At 37.3% G+C, this 22332-nt stretch overlaps 1 protein-coding gene and 1 pseudogene across 2 annotated transcripts; one reads left to right on the top strand and one right to left on the bottom strand.

Annotated features, from left to right (window-relative positions):
- The first annotated feature begins 4136 nt into the window (after positions 1–4136).
- LOC120207447 (UDP-glycosyltransferase TURAN-like) lies at positions 4137–17139 on the top strand. Of its 2 annotated transcripts, XM_039206892.1 has the most exons (8): positions 4137–4463; positions 5525–5527; positions 10516–10678; positions 10919–10980; positions 11100–11152; positions 11426–11501; positions 16562–16690; positions 16850–17139. In XM_039206892.1, the coding sequence occupies exons 3-8, from the start codon at positions 10612–10614 to the stop codon at positions 16874–16876; spliced, it is 414 nt and encodes a 137-aa protein (XP_039062823.1). In that variant the 5' UTR covers positions 4137–4463; positions 5525–5527; positions 10516–10611; the 3' UTR covers positions 16877–17139. The 2 variants fall into 2 exon arrangements, with proteins under 2 accessions (XP_039062823.1, XP_039062822.1); XM_039206891.1 differs by lacking the exon at positions 5525–5527 and having other exon boundaries at positions 10531–10678.
- A 1990-nt stretch (positions 17140–19129) lies between these two features.
- On the bottom strand, positions 19130–21032 carry LOC120207424 (annotated as a pseudogene).
- Between the last annotated feature and the right edge of the window lie 1300 nt (positions 21033–22332).

Here is a 22332-nt window from a genome sequence, read left to right as displayed (position 1 = left end):
ATTTGGGTTGATATTCGTGAATTCTATATCAAGGATGGAAAGCAATTGCCTGGCAAAAAAGTCCCTTTTTTGTTTTGTTTCCAGATATTATGGTTTCAAATGTGCTTTATTTTTCTCTCTCTTTCTATATCTCTCTGTATATATATTTTGATTTGAAGTTTGATTTACTTGATCGATCAATCTCTAATATGTTATACAAGGGTCTTTTAACTGAGAAGGAGAGTTCCATATTTGTGTTGTTTTGCTGAATTCAGTCCCACTTCCTTTCAAACATGTTCTATTCTATTTTGTTGAGTATATAATTCTTTTTTCAGTGCGGGGTTGAATCTAAGTGTGATGGTAATGTTAAGTGTAGTTATTAAGTTTGATATGCGAGTTGTGACATTAATTCAGCTTGGTCCTTTCAAACATGACTAAGTGGCTTAGTTTGGATTAAGAACACTACTTTTTTTCGTTTTTGGTTTGCTTTTAGGTTCTTTTTATGTCTTGTGTTTGTTACTTACGCTAATTGGATTTCTTTTTAGTTTTAAATATATCTATTAAAGTTTATCATGAATATTTTGTTTATTATTCAGGAGATTTAACATTTTTATTTTTTCACTACTAGTAGAAAAGGTGTTTGCTGTAAAAAAAAAGAGTTAAGTTAGAGGGATATTTTAACCCTTTTACTGTAAAAAAAAAGAGTTTGCTGGGTCAGAAAAGGTGTTTGTTTGATGGAAGGTGCCTAACACAAAGTGGCAGGAGGCATTGTAGATGATTTGCTTTTGACTTGGCACGTACATACATGAATTTACACTTGGTATTCTTTCTTGAGATTAAAGCACTAATTTTCTTAATATTAACTTGGTTAACAAGTTGTATTTGAAGTTTCAACCGACATAAATAGACCTGTTTACTTAAAGATGACACCTTTCTCTCTTTTTAACATACTTATCTTGGTGCACACTGGTATTGTTGTTGTTGGTGCTTAAAGGCATTTTAGAGTTCTAGTTTCTGAAGTTTGGAGATAGTATTTTTCTTTCCCTTCTCCTTTTTCCTTTGCCATCATTAATATTCATGAACTAATTTCTTCATATGCTCCTTATAGGTATTTCGCTAAGTTTCTTCTTGTTTGAACATTCCACACCCATCCATTTACATCAAAGCAACCAAAATCTGCCACCTTACCCCTTTTGTTATTTGATAATGCAAATATCCTGGGAAATTGATTCTTCAAGGGTAGGTCATTGACCCAAACATCATTCCAAAACGAAATAGACTTGCCATTTCCCAATTGAGTCTTAGTATGAGATCTCAAACATCCTCCAATGTCATCTTTTTTCAAATAATTGTTCACAATTCCTTTTCAAATCCAAGAATCTTGAGTCGAAACAACGTTGCTAATTGACAGAGATAAAGTACTAGCATTGTGTTTGCTGCATATCATCCTTTTCCAAAGTGAATCTTTCTCATTTGCAAATTTCCACACCCATTTACCCAACAAAGCCCTATTTGTGATATTCAAATTCAAAATTCCCAAGCCACCATCTTCCAAAGGTTTACAAACTGCCTGCCAACTAACCCAGTGCATTCGATTTTTGTTTGAGCTTTCCCCCCAAAGAAAGTTAGCCATCAATGTATTAACTTTCTGCCTTACTTTGAGTGGCGTTTTAAAAATGGATAAGAAAAAAATCGGTAACGATGATAATACCGATTTTATAAGCACTAATCTGCCTCCATTGACAGTGAAGAAGCCTTCCAACTAGCTAACTTATTGTTAAAATTTTGTAAAACCGGCTCCCAAAGTACTATAGAGTTTTTCTTTGCACCTATAGGTAAGTCAAGATATTCCATAGGAAAACAGCCCACTGAGCAGCCAATATCATTCGCCCATTCATTTAAGGTAGCAACTTCAACATTTATACCAAACAGTTTACTCTTAGATAGGTTTAAATGCAACCCTGTTATTAAACTAAAAATCCTGAGTACTCTTTTGATATTCTGGATGTTAGCAAGAGAGTCATGGCAGAATAGAATCAGGTCATCAGCGAACTGTAGGTGAGTCAAAAGGAAAGGATTAACTGATCTACCAATATCCACTGAAAAAGTCCCAAATCAGAAGCTTTAATCAACATTAGATGTAGGAGTTCACCAATTAAATTAAACAACAGAGGGGAAAGACTGCAGCCTTGTCTTAACCCTTTTGTCATTGGGAACTCCTCAGTAGGAGAACCATTTACTAAAACCGAAATTGAGGCAGAAGATAGACAATATTCAATCCAAGAAACCCATTTCTCTCCAAAACCCATAGCTTTTTAAGAAGAATCAGCCATTCAACCGTATCATAAGGTCTTCGAAAATCAATTTTGAAGACTATCCCCTTCCTACCTTGCTTCTTCCAATAATCTATACCTTCATTAGCTAGGAATGCACAATCTAGTAGTTGCCTACCAGGAATAAATGCGAATTGGTAAGGGCTAACTAAGTCTTTTATACAAGAAACCAATCTTTTGGATAAAACTTTAGAAATGATATTGTATAAACTTCCAACAAGGCTAATTGGCCCGTAGTCTTCTAAACTTTCTGGATTAAGTTTCTTAGGGATTAGGGAGATGAATGCATGATTAACCCCATGGTCTCATTTTCTTCCACTATAAAAGTCAAAGACAAACTTCATGATTTGCTCCTTTAACATAGGCCAATACTTCTTGAAAAATCCCATTGTAAAACCATTTGGTCCAGGGGCTTTATCACTAGCTGATGAAGAAATTGCTTCCCAAACTTCCCGTTCTGTAAAAATCTCCTCAAGACGATCCCTTTGCTTAGCAGATAGCTTTGCAAAAATAAGTTCAAATTCTCCCACTTCCAGCGTATTAATCGTATTATAAGCTTTTTTGAAATAATCCGAGACATGAGACTTAATTTGAACTGTGTCTGTCAATTCCACCCCATCCACCTTCAAAGAATTAATGGCATTAAATCTGTTTCTGTTCAAGGCACTTAAATGGAAAAACCTCGTATTCCTGTCTCCCTCTTTGACCCACCTCACTCTAGACTTATGGGGCCAAATGTTCTCCTCTATTTTGTGCAGTCTCCATAACTCACTTTTGAACAACAATAACTGGTCTCTATCTTGAGGAGAAAAGGTAACACCTTGTGATTTCAATTCCAAATCATTTATTTTGGAATCAATTTCTGAAATAGACTCCAAGATCCCCATATATTTACTGCTGGACCAGCTCCTTATCTTCTTTTTATTACCTTTTAATAAATTAAAAATTCCCCTACCTCCCTTCTTCTTCTTCTTCAAATCAGACAAGGAATTTTCAACCAAATTATCGAAACCTTCTTCCTTTAATAGATAGTTAAAAAATCTAAAAGGTTTGGGGCCGCAGTTCTGCCCATCTTCTTCCAGCACAATAGGGTTATGATCGGAGAGGGATTTGGGTAGAATTCGTTGTATCAATTTAGGGAAACCCTGTAAAAATTGCTACTAACCAGAAAACGATCCAGTCTTACCCATGTAGGAGACTCTCTATTGTTGCACCAAGTGTACATACCTCCTGATAAAGGGAGATCAATGAGGTTTGTTTGTTGAACAAAGGATCTGAGCAGATCTAGGGCATGCCAATTCTGTGCAACTCCATATTTCTTAGATGGATTAAGATAGGCATTCAAATCACCCCCTATGCATACTGGGAGGTTTAAGTTTGTAACAAAATTCAACAACTCCCTAAAGAACTCCTCCTTTTCTTCCTCCACAGACGGGCCATACACATTAATTAATACACACTCAAACTTATACAACTTGAACATTCCTGAGATTGCCATAAATCTGCTTTCTTTTCTTCCCTTGTAACTTGAAAAGAAGTTTCATTCCATAAACACATCAACCCTCCTGCTGACCCATCAGCCGGATAAAAACTTTGTCCTTGAAGCATCTTACCCCCTAATCTCCTTCTTAACCCATTAAAGAATTGATTCAATTTCGTCTCCAGTAGGAATAAGAAAACCGGTTTATTCCTATTTACAAGATGGGCTACTGCTCTTATTTTTTCCTTTCTCCCTAAACCCCTTATGTTCCATGAAATAATTTTAAGATTTGACATTGGAATATTAAATCTTAAAATCCCTCAAAAAGGAAGACTAAATACTCCCTTTCTTTCCTAGACCCTTTCCTTTCCATCTTCATAATCTCCTCTTCTAACAAACGTTGCCCCCCTTTGAAAGTAATCCCCAACATGTTACAAACTTCCCTAGTAACAACAGCTTCATTCACAGCTTTAACAAAAGAGTGTAAAGACTTTGAGGATGATCTGTCTTGTTCCAAAGAATCCCTGACCATACTTCTATACACCCTTCTATAAACTCTATCAAAAAAACTGATTGACACTTCCCCCTCTGAGCACACACTACCTAAACTTCATGGAGCAATTCTTTTTGAAGCCAAACAGGCCGGCTCTTGTTGTAAGCAGTACAAGCTGGTGAGACTATCCTTTATGAATGCCATACTCGTGTAATTTTTGTACTCGGTATTTCTTCTTTTACTTTTTGCACTCAATATTTCTTCTTTTCTTTTCTTCTTTGTCATACCGTAGTTACCCTAGTTTTATTAAAACTTTTATCATGTATGAGCATAATTGGAAGAATATGCTCTGATAGATTTTAGCCTATGGAATAAGAAAAATGCTCAAACTGATCATATTTGGTTCTTAAAATTGACTTTTCACGATATCTTGGTTTCTAATATGTTTTTGGCTTATGATGGTAACTTCCGATTGAAATTCTGTGTTTTGGTTGCTTTAGATCCTAAATGGAAGAAGTTTATATCCCATTCTATTTCTAGATTACTTTTTTTTTGATAGGAAAGGTAGGCCTCTTTAAAAACCCCCTTCATGATTAAAGGATCACACGGTGCTCCTTAATCAGCGGAAGGAGGATAAGAGTGCCTCAATAATTCATTGATAACCACAAGTTACAAAGACTTAAAACAACCATACAATCTATCATACAAATAAGCAACCCAAAACCTAATAGAAACCCAACTAAACAAAACAGAGATCTATCCAATACCAGCCTTAGCTAAACTATCAGCCTCAACATTGGCTGACCTAGCAACCCATCTAATACTACTATTCAGTCCACTAACCTTGCCAACAATAGCTGTCACAATGTCTAAGTAAACATAGGGACAACGGTCGATGTTCTTGACCCAATCCACTGCTAATTTACTGTCTGATTCAACAATTAACCTTTCCTTAAACCGCTGCTGAAACGAGTCAAAGAAAGATAACCCTTTCATAATTGCCTTGAGTTCTAACAAAACAGGAGGACCTGGACCAGCAGCCTCTTGAAAAGAGCCCACCATCGAACCATCATGAACTCTAAGAATGCCCCCAACACCACTCTTCCTCGAATCTGCAGTCACAGCCGCATCCACATTCAGCTTAATAAATCCTTCTGGAGGTTTAGACCAGGACACAGTTTTGATAATAGGAGAGCTTAATAAGGAGCAGCAATCCCCAAGTGAAGGGTCACAAATAAGAGAGTCCTTAGGGATAGATACAACCTTGTAGTAAGCTAAGAACCAAGCAGCCAGTCTACACCTTGCCAAAAAGAATAAATCAATCTGATCTACCTTCCCCCCTCGAACACAATTGCATTCCTACCCTTCCACATTGTCCATAAAACCACCCCCGAAATGAAGGACCAAATTTTCGAATTAGGTACCAATTCATCCCAAGCGACCATAAAGCTGTGAGCATTGTCTTGAAAAACTGAAGAAACTCCCCAGAAAATCAAAAATTTATTCCATAAGGACCACACCACCGAGCAAGAAAAGAATAAATGTGCTGAGGTTTCATCCGCCTCTCCGCAAAAAGGGCAAGCAACATCCACAATAGTTGAAACTCCTTTCCTCTGTAGCTCAACTTTAACTGGCAGTCTTTGGTGCACGACCTGCCACAAGAAGACCTCCACTCTAGGAGGCACCGATCCCCTCCAAACATACTTCTTCCAAAAGGGATCTGTTATACCAACAGGCCTGCATGACTTAACACTCGAACTAACAGTATAGACACCTTCCCCATTGCCATACCAGACCAACCCATCCGATAACTCCTGAGAAAGAGGGATATTGTGGATTAGAGTCATTAAATCAGAGTACTGAACCAATTCCCATTCACTCAAATTCCTTCTCAAATTAACATGCCAAGACCAAACTGAAGATCGAAATTCCCCAAACTCATAAAGCTTCCCATACTTATTTATAGACAGCACATACAACCTCGGAAAAATCACTTTAAGAGGGGAATCATGTGCCCAACTATCCAACCAAAATCTAATGCTCCCTCCATCACCCACTCTGACTTTAAAGTTGCTACGAAACTTTGCTCCAAACTGATCATTTTTGAAATGGTTGAGGACCACCGATTTCCAAATCCAAGAAGCATGTGTAGGAAGTTTCTCGTTAAACAGCAGTAAACTGGGATCCAAATTATATTTACAGCAAATAACCTTCTTCCACACTGAGTCTTTATCGTTAGCAAACCTCCAAGACCATCTCCCTAAGAGAGCTCTATTCATAAGACTTATATTCATAGCACCAAGACCTCCAACACTTTTATCGGAGCAAACTTTTGTCCAATTGACCCAATGGATTTTCCTAGCCTCCACTCCTCCTCCCCATAAGAATCTGGCCATGATGGAATTCAGTTTAACACTCACCGAAGAAGGCATCTTGAAAAGGGACATGAAATAGATAGGAAGGGAACCCAAAACTGCCTTCAGTAATACCAACCTCCCTGCCATTGATAGAGTCTTCGCCTTCCATCCGGCTAGCTTTGAATGAAACTTTTGAACTACCGGATCCCACAACATCATAGAGTTTCTCTTAGCACCAAGAGGCAGCCCCAAATATTCCGCAGGAAAATGTCCTACAGGACATCCAATAGCATTAGCCCACTGAAGAAGCTCTTCCTCATTAATATTAATCCCAAATAATCTGCTCTTAGACAGATTCAGTTCCAGACCAGTCATAATTTAGAACACCCGAAGGATCCTCTTAACATTAACAATCTGAGTCTTCGAAGCACTACAGAAAATGATTAGGTCATCTGCAAATTGCAGATGAGATAAGTTGACTGAGTCCTCATCTTTACCAACCACCAGACCACTGAAAAGGCCCGAAGATACTGCTTTACGAAGCAGCAGGTTAAGCAGTTCTCCAACAAGGTTAAACAACAGAGGGGACAGGGAACAACCCTGTCGAAGGCCTCTAGCCATAGGAAATTCATCAGTAGGAACCCCGTTAACTAAAACTGACACCGAAGCAGTTGACACACACATCCGGATCCAACTACACCATTTAGAACCGAACCCCATCTTCGCCATAACTTTAAATAAAATGTCCCAATCTACCGAATCATAAGCCTTTTTAAAGTCTACCTTAAATACACAACCCTTCAAGCCTCTCTTCCTCCATAAATCAATTCCTTCATTAGCAATAAAAGAGCAATCCAAAATTTGTCTCCCAGGAATGAAAGCAAATTGAGACTCACTGATTATAACATTGATGCAACATCTCAATCTTCTCGCGAGGCACTTAGATAGGATCTTATACATCCCACCTACAAGGGAAATAGGTCTGAAATCATCTAAACTCCCAACATTAGAACCTTTCGGGATGAGAGTTAAGGAGGAATGGTTAATACCATGCTCCCACTCCTTACTCAAATAGAAGTTGTGGAAGAATTTCAATATATCACCTTTCAAGCTAAGCCAGAAGTTCTTAAAAAAACCCATGTTCAACCCATCTGGCCCAGGGGCTTTATTACTATCACAAGAATTAATGGTCCCCCAAATCTCATCTTCCGTAAACTCCTTCTCTAGCAATAGGTTCTGTTGCGGGGAAATTTTTGCGAAATCTAAGTTAATACCCTCCACTTCCATTGTTGAGCAACAATTAAAAGCTTTAAAGAAATGCTCCCTGACCCTAGACTTGATAAGACCTGGATCTTTGGTGATGACACCATCAACATTTAAAGCATACAGAGAGTTCAACCTCCTCCTAATGGAAGCGCAAGTGTGAAAAAACTTTGAATTACGGTCACCACCTTTGACCCACTTCTCTCTAGACTTTTGTACCCAAATTTGCTCTTCGATTCTAAGAAGTCTCCAAAGTTCATTTCTCAAAAGCCTCAACTCTGTCGAAATGACAACATCATTGGAAGGAGGATGATGTTGCATCCCCTTTTCAATCTGATGAATTTTGTCCTCTAACATAGAGATGTCCATTCGAGGAAATTGATTTCTATCTCCAGACCAACACTTAATGGCAGACTTTGTATTCCTAAGCATACTCAAAATTCCAGCTCTTGAATTTTCTTCTTTGAACATCTTAATAGACTCAACAACCATCTTCTCAAAACCATCCTCAGACAATAGATAATTGAACAACCTAAAGGGTCTCTTACCCCAATTATCTACCCCCCTCTCCAGGAAAATTGCATTATGATCGGAGATAGATTTAGGCAAAAGAAACTGGTTGATACCGGAAAATTCTGCTGAGAAATTACAGTTCACCAGAAACCTATCTAGTCTTACAACCGTCAGCAAATCCCGATAACTGCTCCATGTGAAATTCCCCCCAACAAGAGGCAAATCAATAAGTCCCGTTTGCTGAATAAAGTGATTAAAAATTTCCAGTGAATTCCTGTTATGACCTCTGCCTAACTTCTCCTCTTCATTCAAATAGGCATTGAAATCCCCACCCACACACAAAGGGATACTGAACCCGTTTAAAAACAATTCCAGTTCATCAAAAAAAGCAGCCTTCTCTTCCTCCACAGACGGACCATAAACGTTTATGAAGCCACACCTAAGGTGGTTAGACTTGATCTTTCCAAAAACAGCAATAAACCTCCTATGAATAAACTGATCGTCAATCTCAAAAAAATTATCATCCCAACAACTTAACATACCACCAGATGAACCTATTGCTGGAGACTCAACGAACCCCTGCAACCCATTCAAACCACTCCTCCTTAAAAAAGACATTGGTAATTTTTCAAGTTTTGTTTCTTGAAGAAAAAGAAACGACGGTTTTTTCTCAGAAACAAGTTTTTGCACAACTCTATGTTTCTCTTTTTTACCCAAACCCCTAACGTTCCAAGACAAGATACTTAGCTTAGTCATGATACTCAAATAAAAAGAACCCAGAAAGCCCACATACAAATCTCGAGGTCAAATAGCCCCACTCAACCCTTTCTCCAATTCGTAGTAACTGAAGTATGATCAGGGATGTCAAAAGGGCTGACTACCCTAAGAAGCATCTGTGCAACTCTGCAGTCCACTCTCTGAGCAGTTTCATCTTTAATCTTCACTAACTTGCCCCACCTGGATACCACCCTAGTGAAGAACGGAACCGACCAGCAATTTAAAGGAACTCCTATCATGGAGATCGTACAAAAAGCTCGGGGAATGCTTTCCTCATCCAATACCGGCTCCAACCTTTCAAACCAGAAGGACAAAGCTTCCCATTTTCCTTCCATTGCTAAATTCTTCTCTTCCACCGATTGGAACACAACCAGGCACGCATTCTTAGAAAAACCCCACCTAACAACCTTTACGTTGATGCCCTCATTCCTTAACGCTTTCTGCACAACATGAAGCTCAAAAATATCTTTGAAGATACCAGTAAGAGACGATCTAAGCCAGACCCTATCCTCCACTGGGATGGAAACATCCTTAGTGTTATTCAGCTCCTTCGAATTAAAATGAATACCCTCTTGCACACCCTCTGGCTCTTTATACACCCCCACCACCGCCTCCTTGTAGGACCTCCCATCATGAAACTTATCCAGCATCACCATCCTCCTCACCCTGTCAGCTTGAGAAGGCAATCTTCTACCCATTCCCCCACTGATACCAGCACTATTAACTCCATCAACCCTCCCATCTTTCTGTCTCTTTGACCCAGATATTTTCTCATATTTGGCTACAGCCACTAAAATCCTCCTCCCATCAATCAGGACGTTGTTCATCTTATCCACTGCGTTACACAGATCCTCCTTACTTGCAAAATGGACGAAAGCAAACGTGCTTACCTTATACTTCGGTCTATTATTGATAAACGGAATGAACACCTTAATAACCTTACCAAAATGACTAAAACGAGCCCATAAATCACTACGACTCACTCTCCTGCTAAGATTATCAACGAACGCTGACCAAATAATTCCACCATGAACCTCTCTAAGGTTATCGCCAGGAACCTCACTTTTGACGGACTCTCTCTCTCTCACTAACTCTCTCCATTTCCTCAATCACATTTCCTATTTCCAGATTACTTAATTTCATTTGCAACCATTTCCTTCCTTTCATTGAAGTATAGTTATGCTCATTGTAGAAGTTTGCCTCCTAGTCGACTTAAAGGTTCTTGAGTTTCGAATGTAACCATTTACTTTTTATTCAAGTATATTTATACTCATTTTTGCATGGCAATTATTTATAAATCTATTAATTCATTCATTCTAGAGAACATCTTCCCAGGACGCCAGATGAAGATTTTGGGATTCTATTGGAAGCAGCAGTAATGTATGATAGACGAGTTGCTTCTCTGTTGGATGAAAAATGATTCCACTGATGAAGGGGTCCTATGGCAGGAGATCAGTGGTGGAAAGCAATACTTGTACCCTAGGTTGTTGTTCAAGCATCAGCTTTCTGTGCTCCTTTTTTTTCTAAAAAAATTCCAATCTTCATTTAGGCAAAGGTCCTGAAAAGGATAAGTATGAAGAGAAAATAAAGAGGCTAAATCTTAAACGTGTTGCGTTTCGTACCATGTGGCTGTCAGCTGACGATCCTTGTAGTTCGTTAGGAAGAAGGGAAAAGTGCTTTATGCTACCTGTTTGACATCCATTTTCTTTTCTTTATTTTACAGGTTCAGCAGATTTAGGTGTTTGTCTGCATACTTCCTCCTCAGGATTAGACCTTCCCATGAAGGTATGTCATTCTGGAGCTTCTTTTAAAGCCCTTCTTAGGATAAGAACATGTGCAGTAATATAACTTTCTCACTTCACTGAAATCTTTTGGCCATCACTAGAACTTGTGTTGGGTAGTAGGTGGTGGATATGTTTGGCTGTGGACTCCCAGTATGCGCTGTTTCCTACTCTTGGTAAACATGTGTTGCACTTTTTTTTTTGTTGATAGGAATGGTAGGCCTCATTAAAAACTCCTTCATGATTAATGGATCACAAGGTGCTCCTTAATCAGCGAAAGGAGTAAAAGAGTGCCTCAATAATTCATTGATAACCCCAAGATACAAAAACTTAAAAACAACCATACAATTCTCTTGCACTTCTCATTTCCAGTTTTATTGGCTTATAATTTGATTCCCTTTAATGCCATTTTACTCGTTTATAATCTGCTACTGGTTTGACTTCTGAAGCATTGAAGAACTAGTTAAAGTTGAGAAGAACGGACTGCTCTTTTCATCGTCATCAGAGCTAGCTGAGGAGCTCTTGGTAAGTGTTTTGCACTTAACAGAGACAATTGGCTTGCAAGTAAAAACGGATAATTCACAATCTCTTCGTACTATCCGCCCTTCAGGAATTATGATAATTTTTGTTAAGCATCCATTCTCCTAGATCTAAATAATTGGTTAGAGCATTGAATGTGGACTAATTGGGAATTACTCCACTTGCGATCGACACCGCATTTCAGCAAACTCCTCTCCACGTGTCTAAAATGTGACAAACTTAATCCACATCTACAAATACCCTAAAAATGAGCAAGTAGTCATGATTGGGTCATGATCACTCTAAAACAATTGGTGGAGTGTAGTGGTAATATCCCTCATCTTTTAAGTATTAGGTTCCCTCCACTGATTACCAATTTCTTTAGATTGGATGCTCAATAATTATTTCTTAAAAAACGAAGAAAAATGATCCCCTAGTGTTATACATGTAGAAAACAGACTGTAGAAAACAGACAAGTCTGTTATTTTTATTCTTGTGTACATTCAGTAGAACATATTACATATTTATATACAAATTATGCCTCTAAACTAGGAAAACTCTAAGAAAGAAAACTAATCCTAGGAGATGTAATCCCTTGAAATAAGGGATTGAAAAAACAGAAAATAATTACATAATCTCTTAACTTAAGGGATTGACAACTCATTTCTATAATTCCTACACCCCCTCAAACTGGTGTATATATGTTGTATATACCCAGTTTGAATGACATCTCATCAAAAGTCACTCGTGGAAGGGCTTTGGTGAAGATATCTGTCAGCTGTTTCTTCGTCGGAATGTACTGCAGTTTTGCAACTCCATTGTTGACCTTCTCGTAAATAAAATGTCTGTCTATCTCAATGTGTTTCGTTCTATCATGCTGCACTGGATTTTTTGCTATACTCATAGCTGATTGACTGTCACTAAAAATCTCAAAATTCTTCTTGTCATCTAAGTCCAGTTCTGTGAGCAGTCTTTTAATCCACATTCCTTCACATATTCCGAGAGCCATTGCTTTAAACTCTGACTCAGCACTACTTCGAGAGACAACAGTTTGTTTCTTACTTCTCCAAGTCACCAAATTACCCCAAACGTAGGTACAGTAGCCACTAACTGACCTTCTATCAGTTAATTCACCTCCCCAGCTTGCATCTGTATAAACCTTCACTGTTCTGTCTTGATTTTTTCTAAATATAAGTCCAGCTCCTGGGGTAAATTTCAAGAACCTTAAAATTCTGTTAACAGCTTCCAAATGTTCTTCTCGAGGATCACTCATATGTTGGCTGACAATGCTCACTGAGTATGCAATATCAGGCCTGGTCAGTGACAAGTAGATTAACTTCCCAACTAACCTTTGGTAGGATTCCTTGTTTACTGGATTTCCAGTCCTCTCCTTGCAAAATTTCAAGCCTGGCTCCATTGGAGTTTCAACTGGTTTGCAGTCGAGCATCCCAGTTTCTGCAAGAAGATCCAAAACATACTTACGCTGGTTTATGACCAGCCCTTCCTCGGACCTTGCAACTTCCATACCCAGGAAATACCTCATACTCCCTAAATCCTTGGTTTCAAACTCCTTTGCAAGATTCATCTTTAGCTTTTCTATTTCTTCTATATCACTGCCAGTTATAATCATATCATCTACATAGACAATTAGGAGGGTTATCTTACCACTCGGTGTAATTTTATGAATAATGTGTGATCTGCTTGGCTTTGTTTGAAACCATTCTGTGTCATAGCCTTAGCAAATCGATCAAACCAAGCCCTGGGAGACTGTTTTAAGCCATATAAGGATTTATTGAGCTTGCACACAGTTTTCTTAGTGACTTTTCCTTCTAATCCGGGGGGACCTCCATGTATACCTCTTCTTCAAGGTTCCCATTCAGAAAAGCATTCTTTATGTCCAGCTGATGCAATTTCCAGTCCATGGTAACAGCTACTGATAACAATATTCTGATGGTATTCAATTTTGCAACCGGTGCAGAAGTCTCCTGGTAGTCGATGCCATAAGACTGAGAAAAACCTTTAGCAACCAGCCTTGCCTTGTATCTTTCCACACTCCCATCCGAATGATATTTGACTGTGAATATCCACCTGCATCCAACAGCTCTCTTTCCTTTTGGCAAATCTGTCAAACTCCATGTTTTATTCTTTTGCAATGCTTTTATCTCTTCTTCCACAGCCTTTTTCCACTCAGGAGATTGAAATGCTTCTGTCACATTTCTTGGGATTTTCACAGTGTTAATACTGGCAGTGAAGGCTCTGAAATTATACTGTAATTTCCCATATGCAACATACTTGTTTATGGGATGAGCAGTGCATTTTCTTACCCCCTTCCTAATAGCAATAGGAAAGTCATCAAGATCAACAGTAGTAGCCTCTTGGTAACCATCATTACCTTCTGTTTCAGCTGCAACAGGATTCGAATCTGGTTCTTTGCAAATGCTAGGCTGACTGATTTCTTCAGAAAACCTCTTTCCTTCTTCTTGAGTAAACACTGAGTTGTTTCGGTTGGGGAGTTATGGTTTCAGGGTCATTGTTAGGTGCATTTTTGGTAGTGGTGGAAGGTGTTTTGCACGGACTAGAGTGCTGAGATAAGGAGGAAGGTAATTCATCAGAGTTATTTAGGTTATTCCCATCACTCTCCCTAGGAACTGGGACAGTGCTAGCCGGCTTTGGAGAGACAGTAATAGGTAAGGAAAGGATAGGTTGTAAAGAAATATCGGTTTGAACAGGTTGAAATTCCTTGTAACTAATAGGCTGTAAAGAAATATCGGTTTGAACAGGCTGAAATTCCTTGTAACTCTCCCCCTGAATTTCTGTTCCTGAAAAATAAGGTTGGTTTTCAAAAAATGTAACATCAAAGGAGACATAGGTCTTTTTGGTGGAAGGTGAGTAACACTTGTAACCCTTCTGACTCGAAGAATAGCCCAAGAACACACTTTATGGACCTAGGATCTAATTTCCCTCTGTTGTGGATATGAACAAAGGCTGTACACCCAAACACCCGAGGAGAAAGACTTGAGTTTAAATGTTTAAAATGGGGATACAGCTGAAACAGAACCTTCGTAGGAATTTTGAAATCTAAGGTTTTACTTGGCATTCTATTGATGAGGTAAGTGGCTGTAAGAAGAGCTTCCCCCCAAAGATACTTAGGAGCATTAGCAGCAAACATAAGAGACCTAGTAACCTCTAGAAGATGTCTATTTTTCCTTTCTGCTACCCCGTTTTGTTGAGGTGTGTTGACACAAGAAGTAAGGTGAACAATGCCTTTTTCCTTAAAGAAATACCCAAGGGTTTTATTCAAATACTCACTCCCATTGTCACTCCTTAGAATTTTGATTTTTGTGTCAAATTGGGTTTAAACTTTTTGATAAAAACTTTTAAAGAGAGACTCAATCTCAGATTTTTCTCTCATTAAGAAAACCCATGTTGTCCTAGAGTAATCATCTATAAAAGACACAAACCACTTATACCCAGAAATACTTTTGACAGGAGAAGGGCCCCAAATGTCACTGGATAATGGAAAAAGGTGTTGTTGGTTCAAATTTGGCCAGAATATATGGTTTTCTGGTGTGTTTGGTCATTTGACAAATTTCACAGGAAAACAAAGACGGATCTTTATTAATGAATAAGTTCGGTAACATTTTGGAAAGATAGAAAAAATTAGGATGACCTAATCTAGAGTGCCATAACATAATTTTATTGGTATTGAGATCAGAAGATAAAATTGGTTTCCTAAGAGCACTAGATAAGGCATGATTATGAGATGCTTTACCTCCAAGGGTGTACAATCCTTTGCCCAGCCTAGCACTGCCAATCACCCTCTTCGAGCCCTGTGTCTGAAAAATGCAACCACCAGTACCAAACACAACATTACAACCAAAATCTTTAATTAATTTGCTGACTGACAACAGATTGCATGCAAGTCTAGGAACATAGAGGACATTATGAAGTAGTAGATTTTTGTTTAATGTAACAGAACCACTCCCTTTGACTGTAGTGAGAGAACCATCTGCTATTTTGATAGAAGCTGGTAAGCTGCTTTCACTATATTCCTCCAAGATATTAATATTTCCTGTCATATGATCTGATGCACCCGAGTCTATTATCCATTGTACCGAGGAAGCATATGGATTATTTCCATCAGTAGTAATATAAGTCACATTTGTAGGCTTGGCTGTCATACTGCTCAAAATCTGCTGCAGTTCCTCTATTTGTTTCTTGCTAAAACTGCTTGAGGAATCATCTTGAGAGGCAATATGAGGCTCCTTTTGAAACCTGGACCGTGTGTGCTGCCAATCGGCTGGTTTTCCGTGCAGCTTCCAACATTGATCTATCATATGGCCTGGCTTCTTACAATGTTCACACCAAAGGTGATTTTTCCTCTGTTGCTTTGAAAATTTGAAAACTGAAATCTGAAAATCAGATTGAGAGGGGCTGGTCTGGGAAGTGATTTCGGATGCTGAGGGATCCGGATTAGCCATGAAAAAAAAATAGAGTTGAATAGGAATTGATTTAAAGAGAAGCGGAAATCGGATTGATCGCTCTAACCTGATACCATGTAGAAAACAGACTGTAGAAAACAGACAAGTCTGTTATTTTTATTCTTGTGTACATTCAGTAGAACATATTACATATTTATATACAAATTATGCCTCTAAACTAGGAAACTCTAAGAAAGGAAACTAATCCTAGGATATGTAATCCCTTGAAATAAGGGATTGAAAAAACAGAAAATAATTACATAATCTCTTAACTTAAGGGATTGACAACTCATTTCTATAATTCCTACAATACATACTGTAAATTCCTTCAAAACCCTCTGCTATTCACTTTCCCACAGCCTACTAGTGCATCAGCATTAATAATTAATGCACTTCGCCTAGGCGTCTCTAGTGTCTCAATGTGAACCCATGTTAGCTTGTGTTTGGATGTTGAACCGTAAGTTGAAGCAGGATAAGTAATTAAGTAGTTGATTGTAATCTGTAACTTCATTTCTTGAGACCGTTACAGTTGATATGTTCTCGAGATATTTCATGGGTTTCAATTCTACTCGTCAACTTCTGCAGATGCTCTTCAGGGGCTTTCCAGCTGAATGTGATGCTCTAAACTCTCTCAAGAACGGTGCATTGGAAACATGTTCTTCAGCAAGATGGGCCACTGAGTGGGAAGAACATGCTAAGCCGTTAATATCAGAGGTTAGATAACACCTCCTCAAGTTCTTCATTTTTATTTTTTAACCTACTCTTCTCTAATGCTTCTCAAACAATCAATGTCAAATCGGATTAGTATGATCTCGAATCATCCAAGGATGGATAGTTTTTATATCGGTGGTGATAAGTCTTATGAATTTGCAGGTTATATCCAGAAACGTGAACGAATAAACTCTTGAGCTGTCTTGTGTCAAAGGTTCTAAAACCAGCAAATCCCTGCCAACTGCCTCTGCCTCTGCCTCATTTATTAGTTTATAAACTCTTGAGCTGTCTTGAGCTGCACCTGACATGCTTACTCCATTTTTCATCCTTTGGTTAGAACACTGTAGATTATAGTCTTTATAGTTCCAAAAATGAAGGCAAGTTTTGATTTGATGCCGAGCTTTGGATTACCTCGTGCTTAAAGGGTTCATGACTGCTTCTGCCACTGAATTGTGCTGATCATAGTGTTATAAATTATAGAATTTTACACATTAATGATTCATTTGTTTTAAATCTAAGGTATCTGTGTTATTTCAATGTTATATATATATATATATATATATATGGGGCTGGATCCAATTACACTGTTAGGACTATTGTATGATAGAAATTAAAGTCTGAGATTAACAGTAGAAAATGAGAAGTTATTCACTAGAGAAAAAACAATGAGTTAATCTTAGCCATTGATTTTCCTTCATCAAACGATCTTAAAAGAGTGAAACTAAAAGAGTTTTAAATAGCACAAGTGAATTAGGACCAATGATTGAGGGAAATCAAAGGCTGACATGAATTCATTGATTTTTTCCAGTGAATATCTTTTCATTTTTTTGTTGTTAATCTCAGTTTTTAATTTCTCTCATCTAATGATCTTAAAAAGGTGAAAAACTAAAAGAATTTTACATAGGATAATTTTTATATACGATCAAATAATTTTTTATGTTCAACTTATTATAATCGTTTATAACATTGTATGCTAACAACAAAAATTCTTATAAAAATAACTTTTGTTATCAACATGGTATAAAAGATGATTGCATAAAGTATTATTCTTGTATGGTAATTAAAGCATACTTATATTAATAAATTATTTGGAAATATGAAACTCACATCAAACAAAAAGCATAATCTCATGTATGAAAGGAAATTCAGCAAACTTTTTTTCTTCTGTTTGATATAAACCAACTTTTATGGAGAGAAATACAAAAGACAGAGAATGTAAGAGGATATGCAATTATAAATTATTTTACTTGTAAAGGTAAGATATATTAGATTTCAAATAATAGAATTTACTTACTATTAGAAGTAAGGGTGTTCAAGATTGGGTACCCAATTTTTCGAGAACTCGGAATACCGGGTATCCGGAATTTTTGGGTACCAATTTAAGTACCCGTTTATTTAAATCACGAGTATCCAGTTTATAATTTTTTATTATTTTAAATTATATTATTTTCTAGTATATATATATTTGGAATTTTCTGAGTATCAAAATAATGCGAAGATATGTTTCAAAGGAGATCCTAATAATTAAGATTGACAACACAAGTGGAAGATATGACAAGACGCAATAAATTATGATGCAAGCAAGGGCGGATGTGATTTGAGATTTTTTCCCAATAAATTTAGGACGAATTTGAGATAATATATGTTCAAAGATTTTGAATTAATTGATAACGAACGTTTATATATACCTTTGTTGATACTCAAATTTGAGAGTATTAATGAATCCATTAATTATTAAAATTATTTAGTTCGATTTCGAGATTTTAACTATTAGATAAAGGCATGGGGTCCCAAATTTGTTAGTTAGAACAAGGGTTCACGTGCATGACACATGCTCAGATCACGAACTTCACACCCGAAGTGGTGCGATGGGGACATCCACGCCAATTGTGGGAAGGAATTTGGGTATCGACCCACGTGAAGTGAGTGGTGCGTTGCAACTCATTTATGTAGCAAGGTTGTCTCTTCTTCCTTTCTCTCTCTTGTCCTCTTTCTTTCGCAAAATTTTCATATAATTGAATTCGTTAAATGATTTTAATAGTAAAAAAAATATCATTTTTTTTAAAAAATCTTAAGTTCGAACAATAATATCTATAGAATTATATACGTTATCGAAAGATAAAAAAAAATTAAAATTCTAAACAAATACTAATTTATAATCTCAAAAATAAACTTTAAGTTATATAACACGAGAGGTCGTTGTCCACCAAAACCCTCCCCCAAAGGACACTTGGTGTTTTTTCCTAAGTTTTTTTGTTGTTGTCTTTTTCCAACAATTTATCCTCCCTTGCATTGCATGCATGGCCCTTATTTGTCCAACCCCACAACAAAAAGGAATTATAATAAAAACAAAGCTAAGATCAAACATCAGGAAGCCAAGGAATTATTTAATATTTAAGTTTAAAAATAAAGGGAAAATGTTTTATTTAATTAATATTTAAATGAATAAGGACCTAAAATATTATTTTATTAAGAAAAAGTTGGAAGATCATAGCACCTCCCACCTAGCAAATGGCACTGTCCCTTATTACAACTTTATTTTATGACTATACTTGAATGGGATCAATCGACACCAATTGAGTCCACGTCAATGCGCCCTTGTAATAAAAGGGGCATGCAAGTAGAGGGAACTAGAAGCTGGAAGATGGGAGCCATCGGAAGAAGCTTTGGAGGGTCGCCACGTCAGCTCGATAGTGGTTTTGGGTGAAGTCCAACAAATCAGACCACGTGAAATCAGGATACTCTCTCGTCTCTCCCCATCTGTACATTAGATCTTGTGGTGGTCTCACCACTTTGTCCTCTTTCGGACACACAAAGTATACCAATGACCTCCTCTCTCTCTCCCTGTTCACCACTGCCCTATGCAGGCAGCTCTTGTATCTCCCGTTACACAATGCCTACATGCATTCAGGAACGGACGTAGACTTTTATATCGGAACACGAATGATTAAATTAAATACGTAATTTACCTTAATTTCAATAGTATATATATGTACCATGAACGTATCACCAAGGTTGACGACAAGGGAATCTTGTCGAGGTCGGACGGCGTGCCATTTGTTATCGGTGAAAACTTCGAGCCCTCCGACTTGATCCTGGTGGAGTATGGTTAAGGAAGTCGGGTCGCAGTGAGGGCCGGTGCCGAGGATGAGGCCGGAGTTACTGCACGGGGGGATAGTAGTTACACCGCATTATCGAATTGCCGTCTTCGAAGAATTCTCGGTAGTGTTGACGATCGATCCCTAAGCTCACTGCCAGCAGCTCCAATATGACTAGCGATAGTTCCCTCATGCTTTCGCAGTACTTTTGGTAAATCCACCTTCAAACAATCAATATGGATGTATAATGTTATTAGCATTCAATTTCCGAATACGAGGATATATATATATATATATATATATATATATATATATATATATATATATCGCTTACAGAAAATTGTTTGAATTAAAATTAATTAGTACCATAATATTATATAAATTTACAGAAAATCGAACAACTTGACTCGACTCAAATTTAATAAATTCATCTCGAAAAAATTTAAATAAAATTTGAGTTATAAAATATAACGACAGATGCAAGGGTTGCCAAGGTGAGCATCTGGGGTGGTAGACTCAAATTTCTTTACGTTGGTTATTCATTTTTCTAATAGTATACCCTTAAAATTTTATTTGTGTTTACCTATACGGAACAAATATTATATATATATATAAATGTACCACAAATAAAATAGAATTCATGAAATTAAATAACTCGATTCAATAAAATACTCATCCCGGAACCTCAGACAGCAATTTATGAAGTCTTACCCGGTGTGCTCAAAATCCTTCCCCAAAGCAGACCTAAAATAATGAACAACAGAAGGGTCGGAGTGGAGTCCCCGGTAGCCGAATGAAAACGTTTCCTTCCACGGCAACTTGGTCGAGAACCGGTCAGCGTGTGCGGCAGAATATCCCGAAAACCCACCGTCCTTTCTCTTGAAACTCAGCTTCTTGTTCATCGGTAACTTGAACACTCCATCAATCTCTTGGTACGCAGCTTGTATAAGCTTCGAGTCGACGCCGTGATTGGTAACTTGGAAGAAACCATGTTTGGAGCAGGCGGTCCTCACCAGCTCAACTGCATGTGCAGTCACCTTGTCGTCTCCTTTGACGAAGCCTTCCAAGTCTATCAATGGCTCGTTAAGCTCCTCTTCCTGAGTTTGAACCACGTCCCCACGCGGCCACATGAATTCAGTGGGCAAATTTGATTGCTTTTGAAACTTTGATGCGTCAAAAAGGACACTCTTTTCATCTCTTGCTTCTATGGAAGGGCACAGAAGAATGGGTGAAGGGCTCGATTCCATTAGGACAGAGAGAGAGACAGACATTTGAGATAAACAGTGTTTCCAAAGGGCTGAAGTGAAAGTGAGTAACACTAGGGAACAAGAACACACCATATATATATATATATATAGATAGAGAGAGATAGAGAGAAGACAAAGCAAATTTCCCTCCTTTTTCATTTTTAATTATAAAATCAATCATAGCAAGATAATCTGAGAAGTGGATAACTACAATGGTTGTAAAAGTTAATTTAATCAAATAAGACATCTAATGATATTAAATGAAATTCAAGAAAGGGATGTTAGATAACTTGATTTTGACATATGGATAACATGTAATCTTAATAATAAGATACCAAATTCAAATGAATAGAATTAGATATTAGAACCTTTAGGTATGATGAAGACTTCAAATTTTAATATTGTAAATAGATAAAATTAGGTTAAAAGAATCGTGAAAAGTGGGGAATCATGAGAACACGCATTCGAGCCAGTTACAACGCATAGATAACTTTTAGATAAATTCAAGTGATTTGTTGGAACGAAATTCAAGTGATTTGTTAGAACGAAATTCAATTGAAGATCGTTATAGACCACGATTTATCACTCAAATTAAAAGGAGTGAATCATTAATGGCTGACAAAATCAAATTATTTCCACCAACAAAAAATAAAATAAAATTGAGTATTAAAGAAAAGGGGGTTGAGTACGTAGTGAGAAAAGCCAAGGGCCGTCCATTGGTAAGGACGTAGGTGAAAGTTGGAAGAGAGTTAATCAAGGAGAGAACAGCTTATGAGACGAGTGGACGTAGGCCATTTAAGCCCCCCTTTTGGCCGTCGCTTTCCCTTAATTTATTTCACTCCTACCCCTTCTTGTCTCTTTGCTTCTTCTCCATAAATATTTTCAATTAATTATGCCGTACGACAAAACAAATACCATCATTTTATTATATACATACAACAAATAATGGATATATACCAGTAATACATTTTTAGATTAAATTTCATCATACTTACAATATATAGTTTTGATAATTTACCGAAATTTATAATAATTTTTCACAATACACTTTGTGTCTTTGGTGTCACGTGATAGTTTCGTATGGTGGAACATAATATCTTTCGATAAATAATGTTGGGATCATTATAGTCCTATCTTATTAATATATCAATTGACTGAGAGAATTGACCATATCGATTATCTGTTAATAATATGAGGAATACATGTTTTTAATAAAAAAGCATAAAATATATATCTAAAATATACGAGAATTTAAAAATTTTAGGAGGGCGATCATCCATGTATGCATGCGTTCATTCAT

The sequence above is a fragment of the Hibiscus syriacus genome, unplaced genomic scaffold, assembly GCF_006381635.1.
Source record: "Hibiscus syriacus cultivar Baekdansim isolate YM2019G1 unplaced genomic scaffold, ASM638163v2 tig00014773_pilon, whole genome shotgun sequence".
Classification (NCBI taxonomy): Eukaryota; Viridiplantae; Streptophyta; class Magnoliopsida; order Malvales; family Malvaceae; genus Hibiscus; species Hibiscus syriacus.
This window is presented reverse-complemented; position numbering and strand designations above follow the sequence as displayed.